Source organism: Brachycentrus maculatus, unplaced genomic scaffold (genome assembly GCF_059751285.1).
Source record: "Brachycentrus maculatus isolate JH-2025_06_01 unplaced genomic scaffold, ASM5975128v1 h1tg000089l, whole genome shotgun sequence".
Taxonomy (NCBI): domain Eukaryota; kingdom Metazoa; phylum Arthropoda; class Insecta; order Trichoptera; family Brachycentridae; genus Brachycentrus; species Brachycentrus maculatus.
The window spans coordinates 2,378,564-2,399,812 of NW_028280843.1; the positions used below are offsets into that span (position 1 = coordinate 2,378,564).

At 35.0% G+C, this 21,249-nt stretch overlaps 2 protein-coding genes across 2 annotated transcripts; one reads left to right on the forward strand and one right to left on the reverse strand.

Moving 5' to 3' along the window:
- Window positions 1–624: 624 nt before the first annotated feature.
- Window positions 625–9,748, forward strand: LOC148310729 (uncharacterized). Its single transcript, XM_088257958.1, has 11 exons — window positions 625–943; window positions 2,532–2,763; window positions 3,166–3,243; window positions 4,508–4,800; window positions 4,887–5,211; window positions 6,488–6,814; window positions 6,899–7,025; window positions 7,112–7,215; window positions 7,595–7,769; window positions 8,724–8,979; window positions 9,487–9,748. The coding sequence occupies exons 2-11, from the start codon at window positions 2,533–2,535 to the stop codon at window positions 9,614–9,616; spliced, it is 2,046 nt and encodes a 681-aa protein (XP_088114084.1). The 5' UTR covers window positions 625–943; window position 2,532; the 3' UTR covers window positions 9,617–9,748.
- Window positions 9,744–21,118, reverse strand: TH1 (negative elongation factor complex member TH1). The gene is made up of 12 exons (XM_088257959.1): window positions 20,844–21,118; window positions 20,030–20,255; window positions 18,521–18,630; window positions 17,939–18,046; window positions 17,401–17,550; window positions 16,223–16,353; window positions 14,655–14,842; window positions 14,282–14,537; window positions 13,387–13,597; window positions 12,469–12,609; window positions 10,620–10,749; window positions 9,744–9,898 (listed from the first exon to the last, which is right to left on the reverse strand). The coding sequence occupies exons 1-12, from the start codon at window positions 20,901–20,903 to the stop codon at window positions 9,867–9,869; spliced, it is 1,743 nt and encodes a 580-aa protein (XP_088114085.1). The 5' UTR covers window positions 20,904–21,118; the 3' UTR covers window positions 9,744–9,866.
- Between the last annotated feature and the right edge of the window lie 131 nt (window positions 21,119–21,249).

Below are 21,249 nucleotides of genomic sequence, written 5' to 3' on the forward strand. Positions count from 1 at the left end.
ATTATGTACAAGTATTAAAAAATAAAACTCAAAATAATATAAAATATATTTCATATTATTTCGAGTTCTATTTTTTTAATAGAATTTCCATTTGTAATGAACCAAAACCTCTTGAATAAAAACAAATACTTACATAGGTATATTTTGTTGATTTGTAAGAACCAACCCTTTTTCGGGAGATTTTTGAACAAGAGGAAATGTTTTCTTTACCTAACATCCGAGTGACTCTGAAATCTAGTTACGGCTTATACAACACCGCTTAACATGGCCCTACTTAAGCTTCAACATTATAAGTTTTATAGCCTATACCTACTCGTGAGTGCATTTACTCTTTTTGTTTAAGCGTTTAAGGTTACTATAATTTCATGTAATTCGTGAGTGAAAATCCTAGGCAAAAAGGGAAAATGCGCCAGTTCGCATAGTAAAAATTGGGTATGGTCAAAACGTCAAAACATAACGTCGATAGTTTGCCGCGATTCTAGATTCAAAATGCGACCTCTTATATATTATGTGTGATTTGAAAAAATAGATCTTCAAAATAATTTGTATGGCATTTGCAAACAGAATAAACAGAGGGTTTCCACTTTGTCCCACCCGACAGCTGCCATCTCAACTTAATATTTTAATCGTGTTGGAATCGATGTACTGCAGTATTGTTACACATCGTAACAAGCAATAAGTTTGAAATGAATGCTTTTTGATTCTTTCAACGTTGTAAAATAATGACAAAAAAAGTTGCTAAAATCTCAAATTGTCTACTATTATATCCGCTGTGTATAAATAATGCTTGTCTTTGGTTTGTCTGTTTCCGATAATTTGCCGTCGGCCATTTCCAAGTTTGCCATTTCTCTCTGGTTCTGGCGTCGCATTCCCGGCTCTTTGCGGCTACGAGTTAGGATATTTTAGTAAATTTTGCCTTCGATAAACATCATAAACGGCACCTGTAAGTATTTCGTAATATTTGTATCTCGCGTTCATCTCACTTGGGCTCATTTCTACTAACATTGTCACGGATCTTAATAGTATTGTACCGCATCGCTGTGCTGCATATTTTATCGAAACGCCTGTAATACGATTTCGTTCAATTAATTTTTTGTTATTTTCTATAAGAATTACTAAGTTAGTTAGCCAGTTTTAAGGGTATACGAGTAATGCAATAGTTAAGCGAAAATAGTTGCAAAACACTCATGAATTTGGAAATGTCATCCAACTATTTTCAATGTTTCACATTGACTATAATACTCTAGATTTTCTGAATATTCCTATCGGACGTTCCGGTCAATATGTGCCATACGAAGATATTGAAAAATAACGCTTTCACGAGTGTTAGGTCTCAATACGCAAGGTCATTGAACTCTATTTTATTATTTCCTGAATAGGTCACTATTATGATGTATTTTTGAGTCCATCTCGCCGAATGCGCCTACTAGCATTCACGAAGTTCTGTATTTGATTCTGGCTTGGTTGACCTAAAGATTCTTAACGAGACATCCTAGATAGGCTCATGTAGCATGACACTTGACATTATTTGATTTAATACAAAAATAAAATTGAAAAGGGGTGCTTGTCCACCAGATAAGGGAAAAATGGCTAGTCTGCCGTTGGATTTCCATTTTGCACAGACTTTGTTAAAACAAAAACAAATTTTATATGTACATACTCACCCATGGCCCGAGTATTCACATATATATTTGAGAATAATACTTTAAATACATTTTTATATCAACATGTTATCTTGTTAACTGCCAAGAACATATTGGATAAGCTTATGAAAAAATCAAAGTTTGTCAAAACTCTATGGATGGGTCTGGGTTATTCAAACTGTCTCAATTGTTTAATTAATTAATGAAGTATGCAGTATTCTGCACTGCCCCTGACTGGATATGATTGATATGAAATTTTAAAATACTTTTTTATGCAGCAAAAAAAATACTCGAGGTAGTATTTTACGAAAGTGGCACTACATAAATTATTAAAAATTATTATCATCATTCACATTTTTATCTGTCAACTATGTTAAGACATCTCACGTTTCTATGTTCGCATTGCCAGCTATACCGAATTTCCGTATTCACACATTTTACAAGCCAAAGTCAAATGTCATTTAAGTGTCAATGTTGGAACATGCAGAGACATCAAGTTTTTTCAAAACTTTTGGACGTTTATGAATATTGAAATAAACTTATCTAAAATTATATTGGCGGCCTCTGTGGTGTAATGGTTAGTGTGTTTAGCTACCGTGCTGGAGGTCCCGGTGTCGATTCCCAGGAAGGGTAAAAATAAATATTAGTAATTTTACACTCTAATATTTATTTAATATAACTCTGGACTGGTCCCTGAAGCGCAGGAGTTATCACCTCGCCTTCATGTAACTAATGATCGAGATAACACTGCGTCAATACGATGCAGTGCCTTATGCACCATTGGGTACGGATAAGGGTAGAAGTATTAGAAAATTATAGATTGACTTTGGAAAATGATATATTTCACAATATATCAATGTCATATGTAATTGAATATTTTCTCCCTAGAATGTCTTCTCGTGGGCGAGGCTCTAGGGGGTACACCCGCGGAGGCGGGGGATATGGGGGATACCGAGGGGGCGGCGGCGGGTACCGAGGGGGGCGCGGAGGAGATCGGGGGGGACGTGGGGGCGGCGGCTACTCCAACAACTACGGAGGGGATAGATATGGGGGGCCAGACAAGTACCAGCGAAACGACAGGTCAGATGATGGCATGGGGTTCAAGAAGTCCTACAGATCGGTAAGTAATTTTTTTACAAAACTTTATTTGTAGTTCCATATTACGTAGGCAGTACATATCGTGGGTGGAATTAGGTGGCTTTCGTCTTCACCAAATCCTTCATACTCTTGAATGTGGTGCTCACAAATTTTGTACGAGCTCCCGGTAGGCTGTTATTGAAATTTTCGGCTCTTTCGATGAGCTGGTTGCTCAATGCCGACTGTCGCTTCATGCAGGGGACATTAATAATTGACCAACGCATAAGTTTTAAGGTACATTTATTTTGAGAAAATAGAGAAGTTCATCTGTACATATAACGTTGTGTAAACTAATAATTATAATATCAATATAATAATTTATCTAAAATGAAAACAAAGCCTGGAGGAAATGATTACACAAACATGTACTTTGTTTTAAATACAGGAAGGTCCCAGCAGTTATGGTGGACGGGAGCACATGAGCCGAGGAGGGTCTCCAGACAGGAAGAGAATGCGGATGGAAGTAAGACATTCAATTGCTTCTTTTACCAAAGTTTTTTTTATAGTGTAGCTAATCAAATAACCATCATGCTGTTTCCTAGCAGGGGTAGGGAGAGAGAATAGAACGCCACACCAATCCATCTTTGCAAACAATCTTCGCCTTTTCCACATTTGTGCATTTCCTCATCTATACCCGCCGAATATTCCAACTCCTGACCTGACTATGCCCAAGTATTTGAAATGCTCAATTAAGTTTTCCTCGATCTTTCTCTTCTTATTACCAACTACATTTCCCTCGTAAATTTTACAGAATGCTGCAAAAAAATATTTATAAAAACTTTTTGTCTATATTTTAAACTAAGTGACATTTTTTTCCAGGTCCAAATATGGTTAGCATAATTTTTTATTTATTTTCCCTTATATTTATATATTTTAAAGTTTCTTTTTTTTATTATCCCCCAGTGAAATTGCCGAAAGCCAAATATGATGAAAGCAAAAATAATGTCTGTACCGCAATAAATGAAAGTATCGAATTAATGCCCGCCAAAGCTACGATAAATACATAGTCTAAAGTCATAACCTTCCAACGTGAAGGGTTGGCTCTAATGACCATTACTGGAGTACTCTAGCTTCGCACTGCTAACACAAATTATCCCAAGCATGCGGAACATCATGACAAGATGTTTGAAAATAATCCATTATTGATTCTAAGTATTGTTATTTTTGATTGAAAATGGAGATATTTTACTCACTACGTATTTCGATATTCAGTTGAAACATGTTTGGGATATGTATGGGAAATAGAATATACCTAATTTTGTTCGTGTTAAGATACAGATGCCGATGTTGATCTCCAATGGTTTGCCATACACTTAGAAAGTGGAATCTCTGTTACAAGAGGATGGATAAGTTATTGTTTCATTTGCATCGGGTAAAGAAACCATTACTATGGTCGACCGCTTGTCATACATTTAGAAATTCTATCTTATCTGAAGTTACAAAGAGAATGGATTTATTATGTAAACAATTTCATTAGTAGTATGAACATGAGAAAAAACTCGATGGTTTATCACGCAGTTAGAAATTACGTCACTAACTTAAATTACAAGAGAATGGAACGAATGTACACATAAATATAACGCCGAAGGTGATATGCAGATATCGGTGCTACCGCAAAAACTATAGTAAATGTTTACACTCACTCGAAAGCATCCCATAGTGAGTTGAAAGAGAGAAGACTCGATGCGGATGGTGGCAAAGTGAGGGCTGATAGTGGTTGTGTTCAGGGATCGGGAGGGCGCAGGAGCAACGACTACTCGGAGTACGGCGGGCGGCACGAGTCTTACTCCAGCGAGCGCAGAAGCTTTGTAGAGCGGCGGTCGCCCCCGCGCGAGTACGGGGGGTTCCGCAAGGACATGGCGCCCCCGCGCAGCCCGCGCCGCGCCTGGCGGGCCCGCCCTCCGCGCTCCACCCGCGGCTCCTTCCGCGGCTTGCGCTCCCGCGGCGTCGCCGTGCGCCGCCTCACCTCGCGTCCCTCGGATTACACCGCACGCCGCGTGCGCCAGATCAAGCTGCGAAGGTAACCACTACCACCACATTACTTACCACTGACTTACCGCTACGTCATACCGTCATGTTGTAACAGAGAGCATTTTGAATCATTAGCGTGTTGGCTGCGAAGCGAGACTCGGCGTCGTCGAGCGAAGCCGAAGAAGAAAATTGGGATGAGGAAGAGAAGAAGTTGACCAAGGAAGATGCGGAAGAGCCGGTCGTAAGTAAAAGTCCCGCGAAGGGGGTCGTGGCGGCGGTCGGTGCGGAAGGGGGCGGCGGGGATGCTACGGACAAGGAGGCCCGCGAGGGCTCCGGGGAGGAAGGCGAGGCGGAGGGGGATGAGCCGGAGCTGGATGAGGAAAAACAGCCGCACACGGCGCAGCGCTCGTACATCCGCCTTCTGTGCGCACACTGCCGAGAGAAGAGCCTCACCTTCAAGGTATGTCAATATTTACTCTCCGCCCCCACATTTTCTTCCTTTTGCAAAATCGTAAAGAAAAGTGTTCATAAGTTAATTATTAAATTAACCCTCTACCTCAACTGACGATTTGCGGTGTGTGCCATGTTTGGTCCCTGTAATGAGTGGATCAGCATTATCCACGGTTGGAAATGTACCCAACAAATGCTCCGATTTTACAAAAATTATTTTCATGTTTATATCACGGCCTGAATTGTGATTTTTTTGTAGTAATTTAAAGGTTTTCAAGAATTTTTCCTAATAATTTTTATCACATTCAAAACTAAGAAAAAATTGTTTTAAAAGCAATAAATCAATTTACCCTATAACTTGAGTAGCAGTGCAAAATGTATGTTATATTTTTATGATGTTATTTTGATTTTTTTGGATTAAATTTATTTTATTTGTCTCACATCAAGTGTCATTCTCGACTATTATTTGCATTATTAACTATAATTCTTATATTGATGATTTTTAAATTGGTTATTTAATTTTAATCAAAATTTACGTGTTAGAAAATGATGCGGAATGCATCAAAACACGTGTCACAGTAGATTTTAAGAAATAGTGGTATTTACTAAGTAAAATTTTAATTAAAAATAAAAATTTATACATTTACATTTATAAATTTATAGTATTAACTGGTGCATTGTCTGAACAAATTGACTTTTATTTTTCACCAAATGTAGTTGTTTTTTTTCTTGATGTCATCACTCAAACACTGCAATAAGTTTGCATAATACTACCCATTGATTGTTTTTCCTTTTTGAAGATAATCAATAAAAATTATCCCAAGTATACTCCCAAAAACTGGCCTCTTTGGAGCCAATTCTCCCCTTGCAGATTCTTGTTTCGATTATTCCTGTCATAGTTTTTTGAAATATCTACCACTACCACGTCTGATAGCTTGCGGAGTTGATTGTCATCTAACATCCATTCGCTCGTATGGCATTGTTCAAACTCTGCTATACAATATTTTTTATTGAAAATGAAAAAGCAGACTCTTCTAGACATTAGTTGGATTGAGACCTTTCAAACGAAAGTGTTGTATAACATAACAGTATTGTCCTTGGTAACGTTGGGGGTTGTTCCACCCAGATTAGTCTTGCGCATCTTTATTAGGACATTTTGATTTGAGTCACGTATTATTAAAAGTTGACGAATACCATTATACATCATTTCAACTTTCAACCTCTTATCCTATCTTAATCAGCAAATAGATATACCGGAAGCGTAAAAAGCATTTTTTTGTATTTAGATGTACTCGCGACACCTGCAGTCGCGAAGGCACCAGAGTGTGATGGACGATGTGGCGCTAAAGCTGAAGATGATGCTGCAGCGCATGCGCACGATGCAGCGCAAAGAGCAGCGTTCTGTGGAAGAGCACAGCGAGGTGCCTCTGGGCGAGCAGCTGTTCTGCCCGCTGTGCAAGCTCATCTACCGGACCTCGCGCCAGGAGCACTACCGCTCCGGGACGCACAAGAACATCAAGAAGTTCCTGCTGCCGTACTGCAACGTCTGCTCTCAGCCATTCCGCGCCCCCATGATGTACGAGCACCACATATGCTCCCTGGAGCACATCAAGGTGCCTGATACTTCGCTAACTATTTGAAGGATCAGATGGTACTTTATTACGTTGTGATGATGTTAGCATTTCTACGTTTTACAGAAAAAAGCACGAGTGGAAAAGAAACCGCTCAAATCCAGTACTGCGGACGCGGCGGGGAGTGGCGAGGAGGGAATGGATGTAGATCTGGACAATTTTATGACATTGGACTCAGTAGGAGATGTAGACGGTACTTATTTCCTTTACACGGTTTTAAATATGTATGTGTTTGTGAAAATGTGATTATTTTTACTGCATTGAGTAAATGTTTTTCAGAGGTTGATGAAGACAGCGCCGGAGAAAAGAAAAATGACGATGGCACCGAAGTAAAGATAAAACCAGAAGTTAACATCGGAAGTGAACACGTTAAAAAAATTGAGGTTGGTTTCAGTTTTTGCAAAAATTTATTATTTATTATTTTAAAAAAAACATAAAACTGTTTCTTTCTCGGACGCAAAACTTGCTCAATTAAGTATAAATCTTCAGGAATAAATATATTAACATTATGGCGATAACACTGTCTAATATTATAGGACAATATCCTCAATATTCCATGAAAATAGAGGGGCAGGATTGAGAACTCATGAGAATAGTAAAAGTTATCTCTCAATTGTAATTTAGAGATGTAATTTTTATTATTCTCATTGTCATTTCTTACTCTATTGTCTTTCATTACAAACCTTCTAATTTAAAATACATAATCTGATAATTTATATCTGTAAACATTTTTAACTGAAATATTGTATGGTATTTGAACAGGTGTATTATTGTGAACTGTGCAAGATGTATCTACCACGTAATGGTGGGGAGTTGGCCCTCCGTCGTCACTGTTGCGCGCGTTCCCATCTCTCCCACTATGTGCGCTTCCGAGACAACCGCACCCTGCGCAAGCAAGCCGAGCGCATCCACCGCATCCACCAGCAAGCCAAGGAGGGTATGTCGCCTCGTTCAACTGACTTACATGCCTACTTATTAGTGGGAACAACCACCGCCAATGCTACTCTTCAATATTGTCGCTTTGCTTGAGAAAATAGCAGCAATGGCTAGTGCACAGCTGTACTCATTCAAGCTCGTGTAATTTGAACTCAGTTCCCTTCTTTTTTTTTTACCAGAAACATTAATGTTGACAATGCAACATTATTTGAGATTTCTAAAGTAAAATATGACAAAAATCGGTAAATCATTTTTTTAATGAGGATGAAAAAAAATTCATGGTGCTGAAATTGGTAATTAATCTTTTCGGGAGTATGGACGTAAATGAACGTCGATGCAAATTTTCCTCAAAGGAGTATCGATGTTAATGAACATCGAAGTTTATCTGTCAGTTGGTATGATGTAATTTGTATAGTAATGACATCTGTGGATATTTGTATTTAACTTTGTCATAAAATAAAACCTAGGTGAGCTTTATTTTTTGTTTAAATTATTTTTACATAATTTAAAAATTTTATTTAAAAAAAAATAAATTATACAAAAATTTTACGAGAATATGAAAGAGTGCAAAAATAAATACATTTTAAGTTTTTTTAAAAACATCTCACGGTTTAAAAAAAAAACAAATTCAGGAAAACATTAAATCATACAATTGTATCAAAATGTAACTGTATGTTAAAATTGTTGAGCTTCATTATTCGTACATTATTAACTTCCTCACTTTAAATTTTATAAAGTCCTTGATTTTATAGTTTTTTCAGTCCCTAAAAAAATATTTATAAGTGTTTTACCAAATATATGTAGGAACAGGGTACATCGACATACCATATTATCAGATATATAGTGCCCTAACTATTGATAAAATGTTAATAAAAGAGAATTTACTATATGCATAAGTACCTATGAAGCTTTGTTATACGTCCCAATAATTGGAATTTGGAATTATTCATTACAGAGAAGAAAGAAGCGGCAGCTGGTGCGGGTGCGGGGGCAGGCTCAGGCGAGGGCTTGGAGATCAAGAAGGAGGCTGCAGAGGGGGCAGAGGCGGGCGGTAAGGAGAACGGAGTGAGCGCCGCAGGGGCGGGGGCCGTGGCGAGCGCCACTCCCGGCGACGGGGAGTGGGCCGACGTGGACCAGGAGCTCGGAGACCTGCTGCGAGATGAGGGACAGCACAAATCCAGCGATGACGAGGACGACTCTAACACTGGAAGGTAATCCTGCCATCTATTTGTGCTTATGTAAAATATAAATATATATATACTTTTTTACTTTTTAAAATGTAGTTGTCCGCCTTCATGGTGTTATGGTTATCGTGTTTAGCTACCGTGCTGGAAGTCGCGGGTTTGATTCCCGGGGGGGTGAAAATAAATATAGGTGATTTTATGCTAATATTTATTTAATATTAACCTGGACTGGTCCCTGAAGCGCAGGAGTGCACCTTGCCTTCATGTAAGTAACGTTCGAGATAACACTGCGTCAATACGATGCAGTGCCCTATGGACCATTGGGTGGAGATAAGAGTTAGAAGAAAATATAAATACATATAGTTAAAAGTGTGTCAATTTCAAATTCAACAGAAATTTTAAATGAATAATTTTGAATTTGCAAGCTTTTACTGTATTATATAATTTGTCACGTTTTGTGACGAGCCGAGAATGTTTGGGGATTGTGTTTATAGCAGTTAATTGATGCTTTGTAACCTTTGTCACTTGTTATAGATACGACAGATTCCGCAAGTCCGACAAGAAGCCAGACTTGGGAGAAGCCAAGACGGAGACAGTTTTGGAGACTCCCAAGAAGGATGTTCCACCAGCCAACGGGGCAGCCGATGTTGTAGTTAAACCTTAGATTATATTTTCAAATCCTACAATAAGATTACTTTGTGATTTGTTATTTAGTATAATTATTTTCAACCATGTATTGTAATCATTTTTGGAGTGGGTGTAAAAAACACATCTAAATAAAATAAATTGAACAATTTTTTGTTGTTGTTTATTATGTATATACTAAGTTTATGTTTTCACTGATGAAAATGTCAACATATTAATCTTCAATAGGATTTATATTATAAAAGTTATAAAATATGTAATATTTCTTCTTACACCATTGCATATCGGGCCTTGCAGTGAACTGAAATTCAAAATAATGATTATTAATATATTGTTAGTATGAATGTATAAAGGTGGGACTGACCGGAACATTTCGTCGTTACGTAACATTCGCAGCGAGCATCCGACTGCGGAAGGAGCGGAGAGCAGATCTGCTCGCTATACCGACTATACGAATGCTCGCATCGCAACGTGTTACGTTACGACAAAATGACTCCGGTCAGTCCCCACCTTAAAGGAAGGTATTTTAAAATTGTAATAAACATGTTTGCATAAGTCTATAATCATCCAGGTGCTGTGGTGTAGTTGGATAAACACTACTGTGAAACTAGCGCCACGGGTTCAATTCCCGCCAATTGCAAAATAAATTCAACAAAGATTTATTTTCAATTGGTCTGGGTGTTTGCGATGTATTTTTCACATTTACCTTCACTGTCCTTACTATCCTACCTGCAGAAAATCCTCTAAAGACAGAAGCTTTGCGAGTTATTCCTTTAAAATAGTAAAAAATCCGAACTGGGAGTGATTTTTTTTAACATCACTTATTGGTCTCAATCGGACATATGATATCTGGAGAAATTATTTTTTACCTTGCACCTACTGAATTGTAAAGGAAATAGCGACAGAGCTCTCTGGGCCACTCGGAGTAAAATACTTAATTTATTGGTTTATTGGCCTAATTGTTTCCTCATTGAATCTAATATGGGCATTTTCTTGTTTAAAGTTTACATTACATAACATACCTATGAATTCAGAAACAGGATCATTTTCCCCTTCAGCCCTCATGGTGCCGGTGATTTCTTCATTTTCCACCATTGGCAATACCAATTGAACAAATTCCGGAGTATACGGGGGAGCAATTGCGTCCAATACCTGTGGAATGATACAATTTAACTTTGGCATAATGCACATTTTCAAAAAATTAATGTATCCAATTAATTTATTTTGGATTTGATTTAAATTATTATCATTCAATAATGGGTGTATTATTCGACATTATGAAGGTAAATTTTTTTACACAATCAAAATTTGCCTTAAGATAATAAAAAAGAAAATAAGTAAGTATAAGGAAACATCATTCAAAATAATACACGAAACACGGAAATTTTTAATTTCTTTTCTTCTTTTTTAAAAAAGAGAAATATTTGTGTTTTTATTATTTACACAAATATTTTAATTTCATACTATGTATTTCTGTGAGCCTAAGCGGCTTATTATGTATTAGAAATAGGTATCAAATTCAAAATTTGAATCCATGAGTACAAATAATGTTTAATGATGCAGAGGTCAGGTTAGGAGTTGTAACAATCGGCGGGTATGTATGAGGAGATGCATGAACGTGGAAGAGGCGAAGAATGTTTGCAAAGACAGAGTGGTGTGGGGTTCTATTCGAAGCGGCGTGATGGTTAGTTAGTTAGTTAGTATTTTAAATAACGAGTTGCCTCTTATAGGGCATGTACTCGTGTTTAGAGAGGAAGTTCTTTTTACAAACTTTTATTCATTTTAAATATAATTTATCAGGTAGAGTAATTAGTAGACTTAAAATTGATCCTACACTATACATATTGAAGTTATAATAAAAGAGCAAGTCTATGTAGAATTCAAAGAAGAAGAAAAAAGTTGCATTTATAAAAAAAAAATAAGGTAACAGTAAACTCGTTACGATAGATTTCCTTTAATTTTTAAAAAATCTAACATGTAATACATATTTGGGAGAGGAACACTCTAACCGAGAGGAACACTTTTTAACAAAGGCCTCTTTAACCTTCCCTTCCTGGTGTTGTGTACCTAGTACAGTGCTTCTAATAACCATAATATTTCTATAAATATAATAAATGCAAGGCTAAGATTTTAGGTATTCCTCCATAACATATTTACGCATTGATTTAAAAAATAATATTAATAATAATAATAATTTATCGGGTACATCAGAGGTATTATATACATAAACAGCGCGTGAAGAGTGTGCGGGAACCGCGACACTATATTCGCATCTCACTCTTGCATACATGCACTGTGTAAGCGTGAGGAGTTCAAAACTCAGTGTTCTCTAGGTAGCGGTCAGTTGCTCTTCAGCTCCCGATAAAAGTGGACCTATGCTTGTTTCGTGAGAGTTGTCAGATTGTTTTTTTAATGTTTTCAGCAAATAAATCTAAATTATTATAATTTTTGACTTCATTTATAATTAATAAAGGGCACTAGCTATGAATGTCCGTATTTTTCCAATTTAAAATCGCTAATTTTTTATTGTGTAGTGACTACCCAACACCGGGACGCGCGTTTTATTTTAACACCGGAAGGGAAAGGTTAAAAACAAATAAATATATAGCGATATCCACAGTTATAAGATTTCAATTTTATCACATGCATCTTTGTAGTTCTCTTAAATACTCTTTCGCTATTACATGCTGAAACTGAGCTTGAGCCTTTGTTTACAACACAAATCATATTTGATGCAATTTTAGTGTATTATAGAAGAGTCTTAGTATTAATATGTATAATTTTCTATCCATACGACTCCCTGACAAGGGAATCACAATTCATTAACAGTAAAACAATATATTGCAAGGAAAATAAAAATAATTAAAGTACCTCTGTGACGAAGTATCGAATGAGTGAAATATCAGTATCATCTCGTTGCCAGCAATGTTTGATATATTTTAGCACAGGAACAACACACCCTCGACTCAGGAGATTCACCATTCGATCTAGGAGCATTTTCCGCAACTCCAACTAAAAATATGAAAATGGAATTAATTTTTTTGAATTTACTTGTAATTTTAAGTGTGTATTTACACAGAAATTAGGCAATGATACTAATACTCAATCATAGTCAATATTTAAAACATTAGGTACTAAAAACCAATGTTAAATATGCACTCATAAATTCTGTATGCTGAAATGGATAGACTGTAAGTGTAGTTGACTTAACCCATAGTGTCTATACGTAAACTCCATTTGGGCTTAGTCTGCAGGAGAGTAAAAACATTATAATTTAACCATCAAACAATATAAATGGTGTTTTAGCTAAATATGTAATTGCAGCTAAGGCAGCGTGCACAAAAATCTACCAGTTGATGCTGGCTGTCAACTGATAAATGTATTTATAGCATCTAGAGTCGATAATTGTAACAGTGCACATATATATGTACTGGTTAACCAAACAATAAAATGTCTAGATGTTGATTAGACTGCAATCGCTAGTCGCGTCTGTGAGACTAATTTTCAGAATTTTAAAATTCAGTCACATTACTTGACTACTTTATGATCGCTTTACCAAAAGGGTAGAATATAAATTCTGCTTAGAATATATAGATCCATGGATAATACGTTTCCAGAGTACCTAAAAAGCATTCTAGACGAATTAGCTGATGAACATTATATGGCTTGATCAGCTACAACTGCCACAGGTTACCAGCCCAGGTGTTACTATACTTATAAAAAGTAGCTAAAAGATTGGCATTGACACCAAAGGGAATGAGTAGTATATGAGGGAAATGTCAGACTAACCTGCACTAATATCTCGAGTTCGTCTTGAGGTGTCTCAAAGAGTCGTACGAGGAGTTGCAGCAGCTGATGATGCAGTAGGGGGTGGAGGCCGGCCACCTCGTCTAGTAAGGCCAGGTGAAGGGGACAGTGCTCTGTGCTCAGCTTGAAGTAGGACGGCTCCAGAACGGTGCACTGCACCCACCGGATTACCCCCACTCCTACCACCGGGAAACTACACCACGCAAATATTGCTTAACTTGATTGTAGTACACTCGTGCCTTATTACTTTAGTCTGGCCTGAATCAACTGAAGATTCGGGTCATAGGTATTCACTTTATGGGGCAGTCTCATCCATTTAGTTCATAAAGCGTACATGTGTGAGTGAAACTTCCATATATGTAGATATATTTATGACCAGAGTAGATAGTTGATTTCGGGTAGGTTACAGAAAGTTAGTCATAATGCCGCATAATTTAATAATTTATTTTCATATAAAGAAGTTGAAATTTCACAATACTTTTTGCAATAGTTGATAGCTGCATTAATACTGAATACAAATAATACATTTTTTGGTGCAATTTTAAGACATGACATATTTCAAGATGTTTTTAACCTTGTACTGAATTTTTCGACATGAATCTAAGCTTGCCTGTATTATAGAAAGGTATATAGATCAAAAACCTTTACAAATAGATGTATACGCGAAATAAAATTGTACATGTTCAAATTTCAAATGATCAAAAGTCTTGTATGAAAATAGTAATAGAGGGACCAGAATTTTGTAATATATATTTTTTTAATTATGACAAAATTCAAATACACTTTTTGGAATTAACAAGCATTTACTGTAATTTGTTTGCAATGTAAGTGTGCGACTAAAGACAAAATGAAATATAATGAACCGTATTATGCTGACCGTATGCAGTGGTACAGTGTGGAGAGTTCAGCCGTAAGTTCAGATGATCCTTTGCTGATATTACAGATGGTGTGTACTTTTTCAATGGCTTGAATTGTCGGTTTCAACTCTTCCTTATTTATAGTTCTTTTCACTTGTGTTTTTCTAACTGGAGTTTCGATGACGCTGGCAGCGTAAGCCAGTAAGTATATGTATTTCGGTTTATGTTCGGGATTTAATTTCACACCGGGTTTAAACAAAGAGTCCACAAGAAGTTCTGCAACAAAAAAAATCGGTTTTTCTGTTTACAATAAAACATTAATAATAAAAAAGATTTGTTTTCAGTGAAATGAGTTTCAAAACTAATGAAATCGTTAGTAAATGAATGTAGTACCTAAAAATTGAGGTGTTCTGATGAGGTCGATGGGAGGAGGTTCTGGAAGATTATAGTTTCTATATAAAACTGATATATCAGCTGGATTCAGTGCATTTCTGGAGAGCATGGAGCTCAGTCCCTCACACGCTTGTGGAAAGGCAGCCGCCCCATTGAGTGCCATAGTTATTGGAGTTACATCGTGGTGACTACAAGATAAAAATTTATTAAAACATATAACCCACCACGCCGCAGGGAGTAGGCAGAGAGAAGAGGGTAGTCGAAATATCTGCCGATTATTCTGACTCTTGACATGACAGCTTTCAAGTATTAAGTTTTCCTAGGTCTTCCTCCGCTTCTAATTCCAAATACTTTTATCTCATAAATTTGTTGCACCATTCGTTCCTCACTCATTTATTCCACTTGCCTAACCGTCTCAACACACCTTTCTTAATTTTCATTAACATATATCATTTTACCACACATTAATTTGAGTGATCATATTTTCACTGCATTCAGTCTACTTTCATTCTTCTTTTGCCAACTCCATGCTTCACTTCCATACATTAGGGTTGGAACTAGAATAGTTTAGCTTTTGCTGATAGGTTTTAAGAAGTATATTAATACATATAATATTTTTTTTATAGATTGTTGTTTCGCAAGAATGTTTGTTTTGTGGTACCACTTTATGTAAGTTTACAAATACATACATAGTATAATGTCATGCCATTTCATTTTAAACTACCTGTAACATAATAGTACATTTACTGTGTAACTAATTATTAATTTGAAAAAATGAATAAGCATGTACGTATAAAGATTCATTTCCTTTAAAGTGCATTTTGAAAGTATTTTTTTTTTACAAAAAAATATAAAGAACCCTTTGATAATATTGTTTTTACATTTAATTTTAAAAGAAAGTTGTTCTCAGCCTGCAATTTTAAGGAGCGGGGAGTTGGGAGGATTTCCATGTCAATATCATCGCTTAATGTACTTGTTTATAGAGCGTTTTGTGTTCCTCTCCCAAATATCTAGTATGTGCCCCGTGCTTAAGGTAGGTGCTTATTGTATGGCAGAATTGTCCATGTTTTAATCATTTTATTGTTTTATAATGTTATCAAAATTGTCCATTTAATTTATTTTTTTATTCTAACAAATATTTATGTTTTATGATATCGCTCACCCCTTTCAACAACGTCATGTATCAAAAAACTTGATTTTTCAGGAGATCATTTTTAAATTTTAAAAATATAATGAGATGTATTAAAAATAAATATCAAGCCACTTATCTAACATTTTACTGTGCAACAGATCTTTTTAGGTAAAACCTGAAAGTTTTTTCTCCATTTAAAATATATTTTGTATATTAAAAAAATAATTAAACAATACCTTTTCTTCAAAATGAAAAAACAAAAATTTCTGCCCTGTAGCGTGTAAATATTAAGTTAGAAATATGCCGCTTTTGCTGGGACATAGTACATTTTCTGGGCATTCCGAAAACATGCACGTTGTTGAAAGGAGTGAGCGATATAAGCAAATATTTTAATTCAGCGGAGTGGGATCGAACCGTAATCCAACAACATACTTACTTTTGTTGTGCACATCGCGTTATCTCTTGAGAAAGTCTCTTCATTATAGCTCCACCACGACTCTCTTGTGCCAAGATATGTATAATAACCTGACTGTATACATATGTATGTTGCCCGTGGCAAACCATTTTCTGAAAATATGTCAATTTTATTAAAAAGGAAGATGTTTCGAAAATGGATAATGAGCAAGATAAGAAGTATATGTGTTTAAATCATAAGCATTTTCTGTATTCTGTGTATAACTATTCACATCAGGCTTGATTTTTTAGTTTTCTTCGTGAGTTTAAACACCACTGTGATTTATTTTTTAATGATGGCTTAAACACAATGTAAACTTTAGCACACTCAATATATTGAGGTACTCAATTCATAATTTGATATTAAGAAGGGCGATTTTGAATTTTTTTTTAGTAAAGTGGATTGCAAAATTCTAATTTTGCATAGTTATAATTCCTAATCGGTGTTACAATAAGACTATGACTTTTAGTTGCAATTTTTGGGTATTCTTTTTACTGTTTGAAAAAATACAGAATTGCTGCTTTTGATCCTTTGCACTCAAATTTTTTTGGAATGCTTATTCCACTAATTCAAACAAATTATGAGACTTATTACTATTTAATTGTACTTATATGATTCTGGTTTAATTATATCGAAAAGAATAAAAAAAAACAATATATTTAAAATTAAGATTTTATTTTATTGGCACCATAGCAGCAGCACTCGACTAGTACAGCAAACCATGCATGCCGCCTCTATGGCGGCACGCAAGTGCAAAGGGTTAAATAAAGCCGACATACTTTTTAATTTTTTTTTTTAAATATTGTTTTAATAAGTTATTATAAATAAGTTTCTCTTAGTATACATTTTGTAAAATTATGTTGAAAATTTAGCTAGTCATATTTAAAAAAAAAGGGAATAAGCCTCATGCACATTATAGAATTGTGAGTTTTTCAAACTTCAATGGAAGGACTGCTCTCTCGGAACAAGTAATAAAAAATTAAAAATACTGTCAACAAAGTTAAATAAATCATAAATATTGATCGATTAAAAAAATTGCAAAACTTTGTCATACAAATAAAAAACTCTGTTATTGGTTCATTATTTTACAAAAATCCCAATCAAAGGTCGTAGAACTTTGATGTAGATACTAAGAGATGAATTAAAAAATTTATATTTACAGCACATTCCTGTACACTTCTTTGCCAGTCTTCAGTATTCTGTAAAAATCCAGCTATAGCTGTTTTCAAAACTCTCGAGAATACTTCAATTTGTTGGGCGGCTGTAGAAATGCTGGTAATTTCACCTTGGAATCCTGCATCTGATATTAACTAGAAAAAAACGTTTAGTAAAAGATTGAGTAGGCCTACAAAAATTGTTAGAAATTTAAATATTCTTCCATACAGTAACACATTTCAGACGGGTACTTTATACGCTTGGAGACTGCTGGCGACGGGATTTGATAATTATGTACATATAGTTAAGATCTTAACAAAGAGATTGGTATATAATATTCATATAAAACATTGAATAATTCCTTCTTTTCTGCCTTTGAAATGAGGCTCATTCAGAAGGTAAAAATACCCTTCCCGTCCTTACGCATCAATCGACTGAACAGGTAGAAATACTTTTCCCACCCGAAGGGTGTTTAGAAAACAAATATTTTTCTTTTTTAGAAAAAAAAATGTGTACAGATAAATATATATTAAATTGACTTACCTTTATTGTGAAATTTAACATAAGACAATCAGGATATTCCTCAGCAAGTCGGTAGATAAGGGATCGCCATGTACGGTGCTCTATCATTTCAGTCAACCAAGCTGGTGTCTGTAATCATTGCAATATGGATGCTTTTACAATGGTTCATTTTTTTCTGACTCTCATCTATACTCAGTGGTGCATAGGGCACCAAATTAAATCAATGTAGTTAATTTAACTTGATTATAAATCTCACAAAAATAAGACAATATATTTTATGCATAAGGAATAGTCCGGGGTAGTAAAATACATAATATAAGAGACAAATTATAATCCCACGAGAGTCGAATCTGGGACCTTTTGCACTGTAGTTCAATGTGCTAATCACTATACTACAAAGGTCATTTCTAAGTAAAAATATGTTATTCCATTCCCAATGATATGATATTTGAAAAAAAATGTATAATAAAAATATCCACTACCCTGGGACCGTTTTGCTGGTTTCACCACTAGATAAGTTAATTTGAAGGATTTAATGTTTTGAAAAATAATTATTTAAGTGTAAAACACGGCTATTTAGGGATTTAAATTAATGACTGTCACCTCTCCCTCCTCAGTGAAGATAGTGTCGGCTTTCTTCGGGTCAAAGGTCTTCAGAATCATATCTTTTAGGTGATTCTCTACCATAGCCTGTACCTCAGTCACCTTTACACCTATAAATAATGTCAGACCATATTTTTTTTTACCCAAAAACAAGCTGATGCTGAATATTGTAAAAAATAAACATAGCAGATAAGGACTGGAGTGGCTCATGTGAGCCCTTTGTTAATATTAAGTGGGATTTAAGAGCTCAATACGCTCACTCCTTTCAAGAACGTTATAAATCAAAAATGGTCAATTTTGAGTTGTGCATGTTTTCGTAATGTCCAGAAAATGTACTATATCCCAGCAAAAGAGGCATATTTTCAACTTAATATTTACCCGCTACAGGTCAGAAAGTGTTATATTTGCATTTTGAAGAAAAGGTATTGTTTAATTATTTTTTTAAGTATACTAAATATTTTTCAAATGGAGAAAAAATATTCAGGTTTTACCTAAAAAGATCTGTTGCACGGTAAAAAGTTAAATAAGTGGCTTGATATTTATTTTTGATACATTGTATTTTATGTTTGAACTTTAAAAACGTTCTCCTGAAAAATCAAGTTTTTTGATTTATGACGTTCTTGAAAGGAGTGATCGAATAGGTAAATTAAGAAGAAAATCTCAATAAATATTTCATTTTACATAATTGTAACATGATTTCCTATGTAGCTTTATTAAACATCTGTAAGATGTAAATAATATATTCAATGTTTTCGTTTTTGTTAACCAAATCTTATATTTAATTTTTATTACGATTTGCTCAATTTATTTAATTGAATTTTTCAACCATAAGAAAAAAATCTATAATGTCATTGTATGTTGATTCTCTTAATATCCGATGACATTACAGGAGCTATTAGCAGACGTCTAAATAGTTTATTGATAATAGATAGTCGATGTTTCAGTCACCACTGCAGGGGCTATGTATAATCAATAAACTATAAACCAATCTGATGATAGCCCCTTTGATGGTGGTTGAAATATCAAATAACAAGAGTATCGAGATAAAATGGCATAATAACCCAGAAATAAACTATTACGATATAGCTCTGATAGTAAAAGAAATTTAAATCATTTTTTTCCATTGATTACTTTAAATTATAGTCTTGGGTGGTGAGAAATTCTCCCCCCCCCCTCTCCAATTAGTGGCTCACCCTTGATTGTTAATCTTCATAAATATTTTCAAAAGGTAGTATGATATAAAGTTTTGTATTTTTCAGTAACGGGCAACATTAAAGTGACTGTGGCTACTATAAATTTTACAGATAAGTTTGTAGCCATCAAGACTCTTCATAGTTCGGCCAATTTTGACAATAGGTGTGTTGCTATATCTTTTTTGTTAAATTCCTATCACAAAATACCTACCAAAAACCTTGGCATACACATACATGTGGATGTATGTAAATGCCAAGGTTTCTTTAGTATGGAGTAAATATCTATTTGTATAATCTCTGTAGCGCAATAATTTACCCCCTAAAATGAGCCATTCAGCCAACAGGTTTGCCATCTGAGCAACAGCGCTGTAATTATGAGAAAGTTGTGCGATGACTTGTTCCGGGTTGCCCCCGGCCTGGAAATAGCGCTTTAACTGAGTGAATATTCCTGGTTCCATGATGTAATCGGATGTGGTGAACTTCTCCAAGCATTCCTTCAATACTTCTGCCGGATTCTCCATTGCTTCGTCTGTTCCATCATCCTAAAAGTAACAAGTTTTTTTTATTTAATAGATATATACAGCGAAACTCGCAATCAAGTTATTATGGCTAAGTGTGGAATCTAGTGTCCCATCACATACTGAAAAGGGATGGGATTATATAAGCTTGCAAATTAACAGGAATTTCTTATATTTCTTTCTCTCACAAGCAAATGCCTGGCCACCTGTACCAAGTTAACTAACTCAGAACCGTTACTGATGATCAATGCCAAATTTATAAAGACATGTCCAATCAATTGAATCAGATCTACAGAAAACCCTTTTATGAATTATTATTCTATGTGAATAAATATACTATTTTAAAAAATAATAATGAAAAACATTGACAGTTTAAAAACTTATCTTATATATTTTTTAAACTCGCGAAAGACTGTAAGGGTATTTTAATTAAATTTGACAGCTAGCCCAACTTACAGTTAAATATCAAAATATTTTTAGAATAAGCAATTTTCTTTCTCCCATTTACAATCGATATTACAATAATTATCCACATTAAGATTTACGAAAAGACGTCTAATAGTACTGAAACATTAATTGTTGGATATTTAAATATTATTTTTATTAACTCACTTCATAATCAACCATATCTCCACCTTCCCAAGTCCGCTCTTCTTCATATTGACCTGGCATTTTCACAAGTGGGTTAACTTAGTCAAAGTATATAAACTTGTCCTTACTTTACAAAAAAAAATTAAAATAAGAACATCGTACACATTTACGAATTCTTTATTCCTGTAAACTAAGAACAACAACCTCAACAGAGCTCAGAAAGAATTTCGTGATTTCTATCACAGACTAACTAATTTATATATTTCTATACATTCGCGACCAATTCGCGACGCAATGTTTTGGTTTATATCATAGATTTTACTCATAATTAATTGGTTATACAAATTATCAACGACGCATAGACTACAGTTCCTACCTCAGAAGGTAAGTAAAAAATATTCACTGTACCTTTGTAGGTACACGTCGA

What these genes read in the sequence shown, in the direction of transcription:
- TH1 (XM_088257959.1), bottom strand. Translation starts at nt 20,903, where the DNA reads ATGCCAGGTCAATATGAAGAAGAGCGGACTTGGGAAGGTGGAGATATG. An exon ending in GAAGTGTACAGGAATGTGCT is followed by an intron (nt 16,354 to 17,400) that starts GTAAATATAAAT and finishes ACATATTTTCAG; the next exon opens with AAAATGGTTTGCCACGGGCA. An exon ending in TTCGATACTTCGTCACAGAG is followed by an intron (nt 10,750 to 12,468) that starts GTACTTTAATTA and finishes ATCATTCCACAG; the next exon opens with GTATTGGACGCAATTGCTCC.
- LOC148310729 (XM_088257958.1), top strand. Translation starts at nt 2,533, where the DNA reads ATGTCTTCTCGTGGGCGAGGCTCTAGGGGGTACACCCGCGGAGGCGGG. An exon ending in GCTCCCTGGAGCACATCAAG is followed by an intron (nt 6,815 to 6,898) that starts GTGCCTGATACT and finishes TACGTTTTACAG; the next exon opens with AAAAAAGCACGAGTGGAAAA. An exon ending in CTCAGTAGGAGATGTAGACG is followed by an intron (nt 7,026 to 7,111) that starts GTACTTATTTCC and finishes AATGTTTTTCAG; the next exon opens with AGGTTGATGAAGACAGCGCC.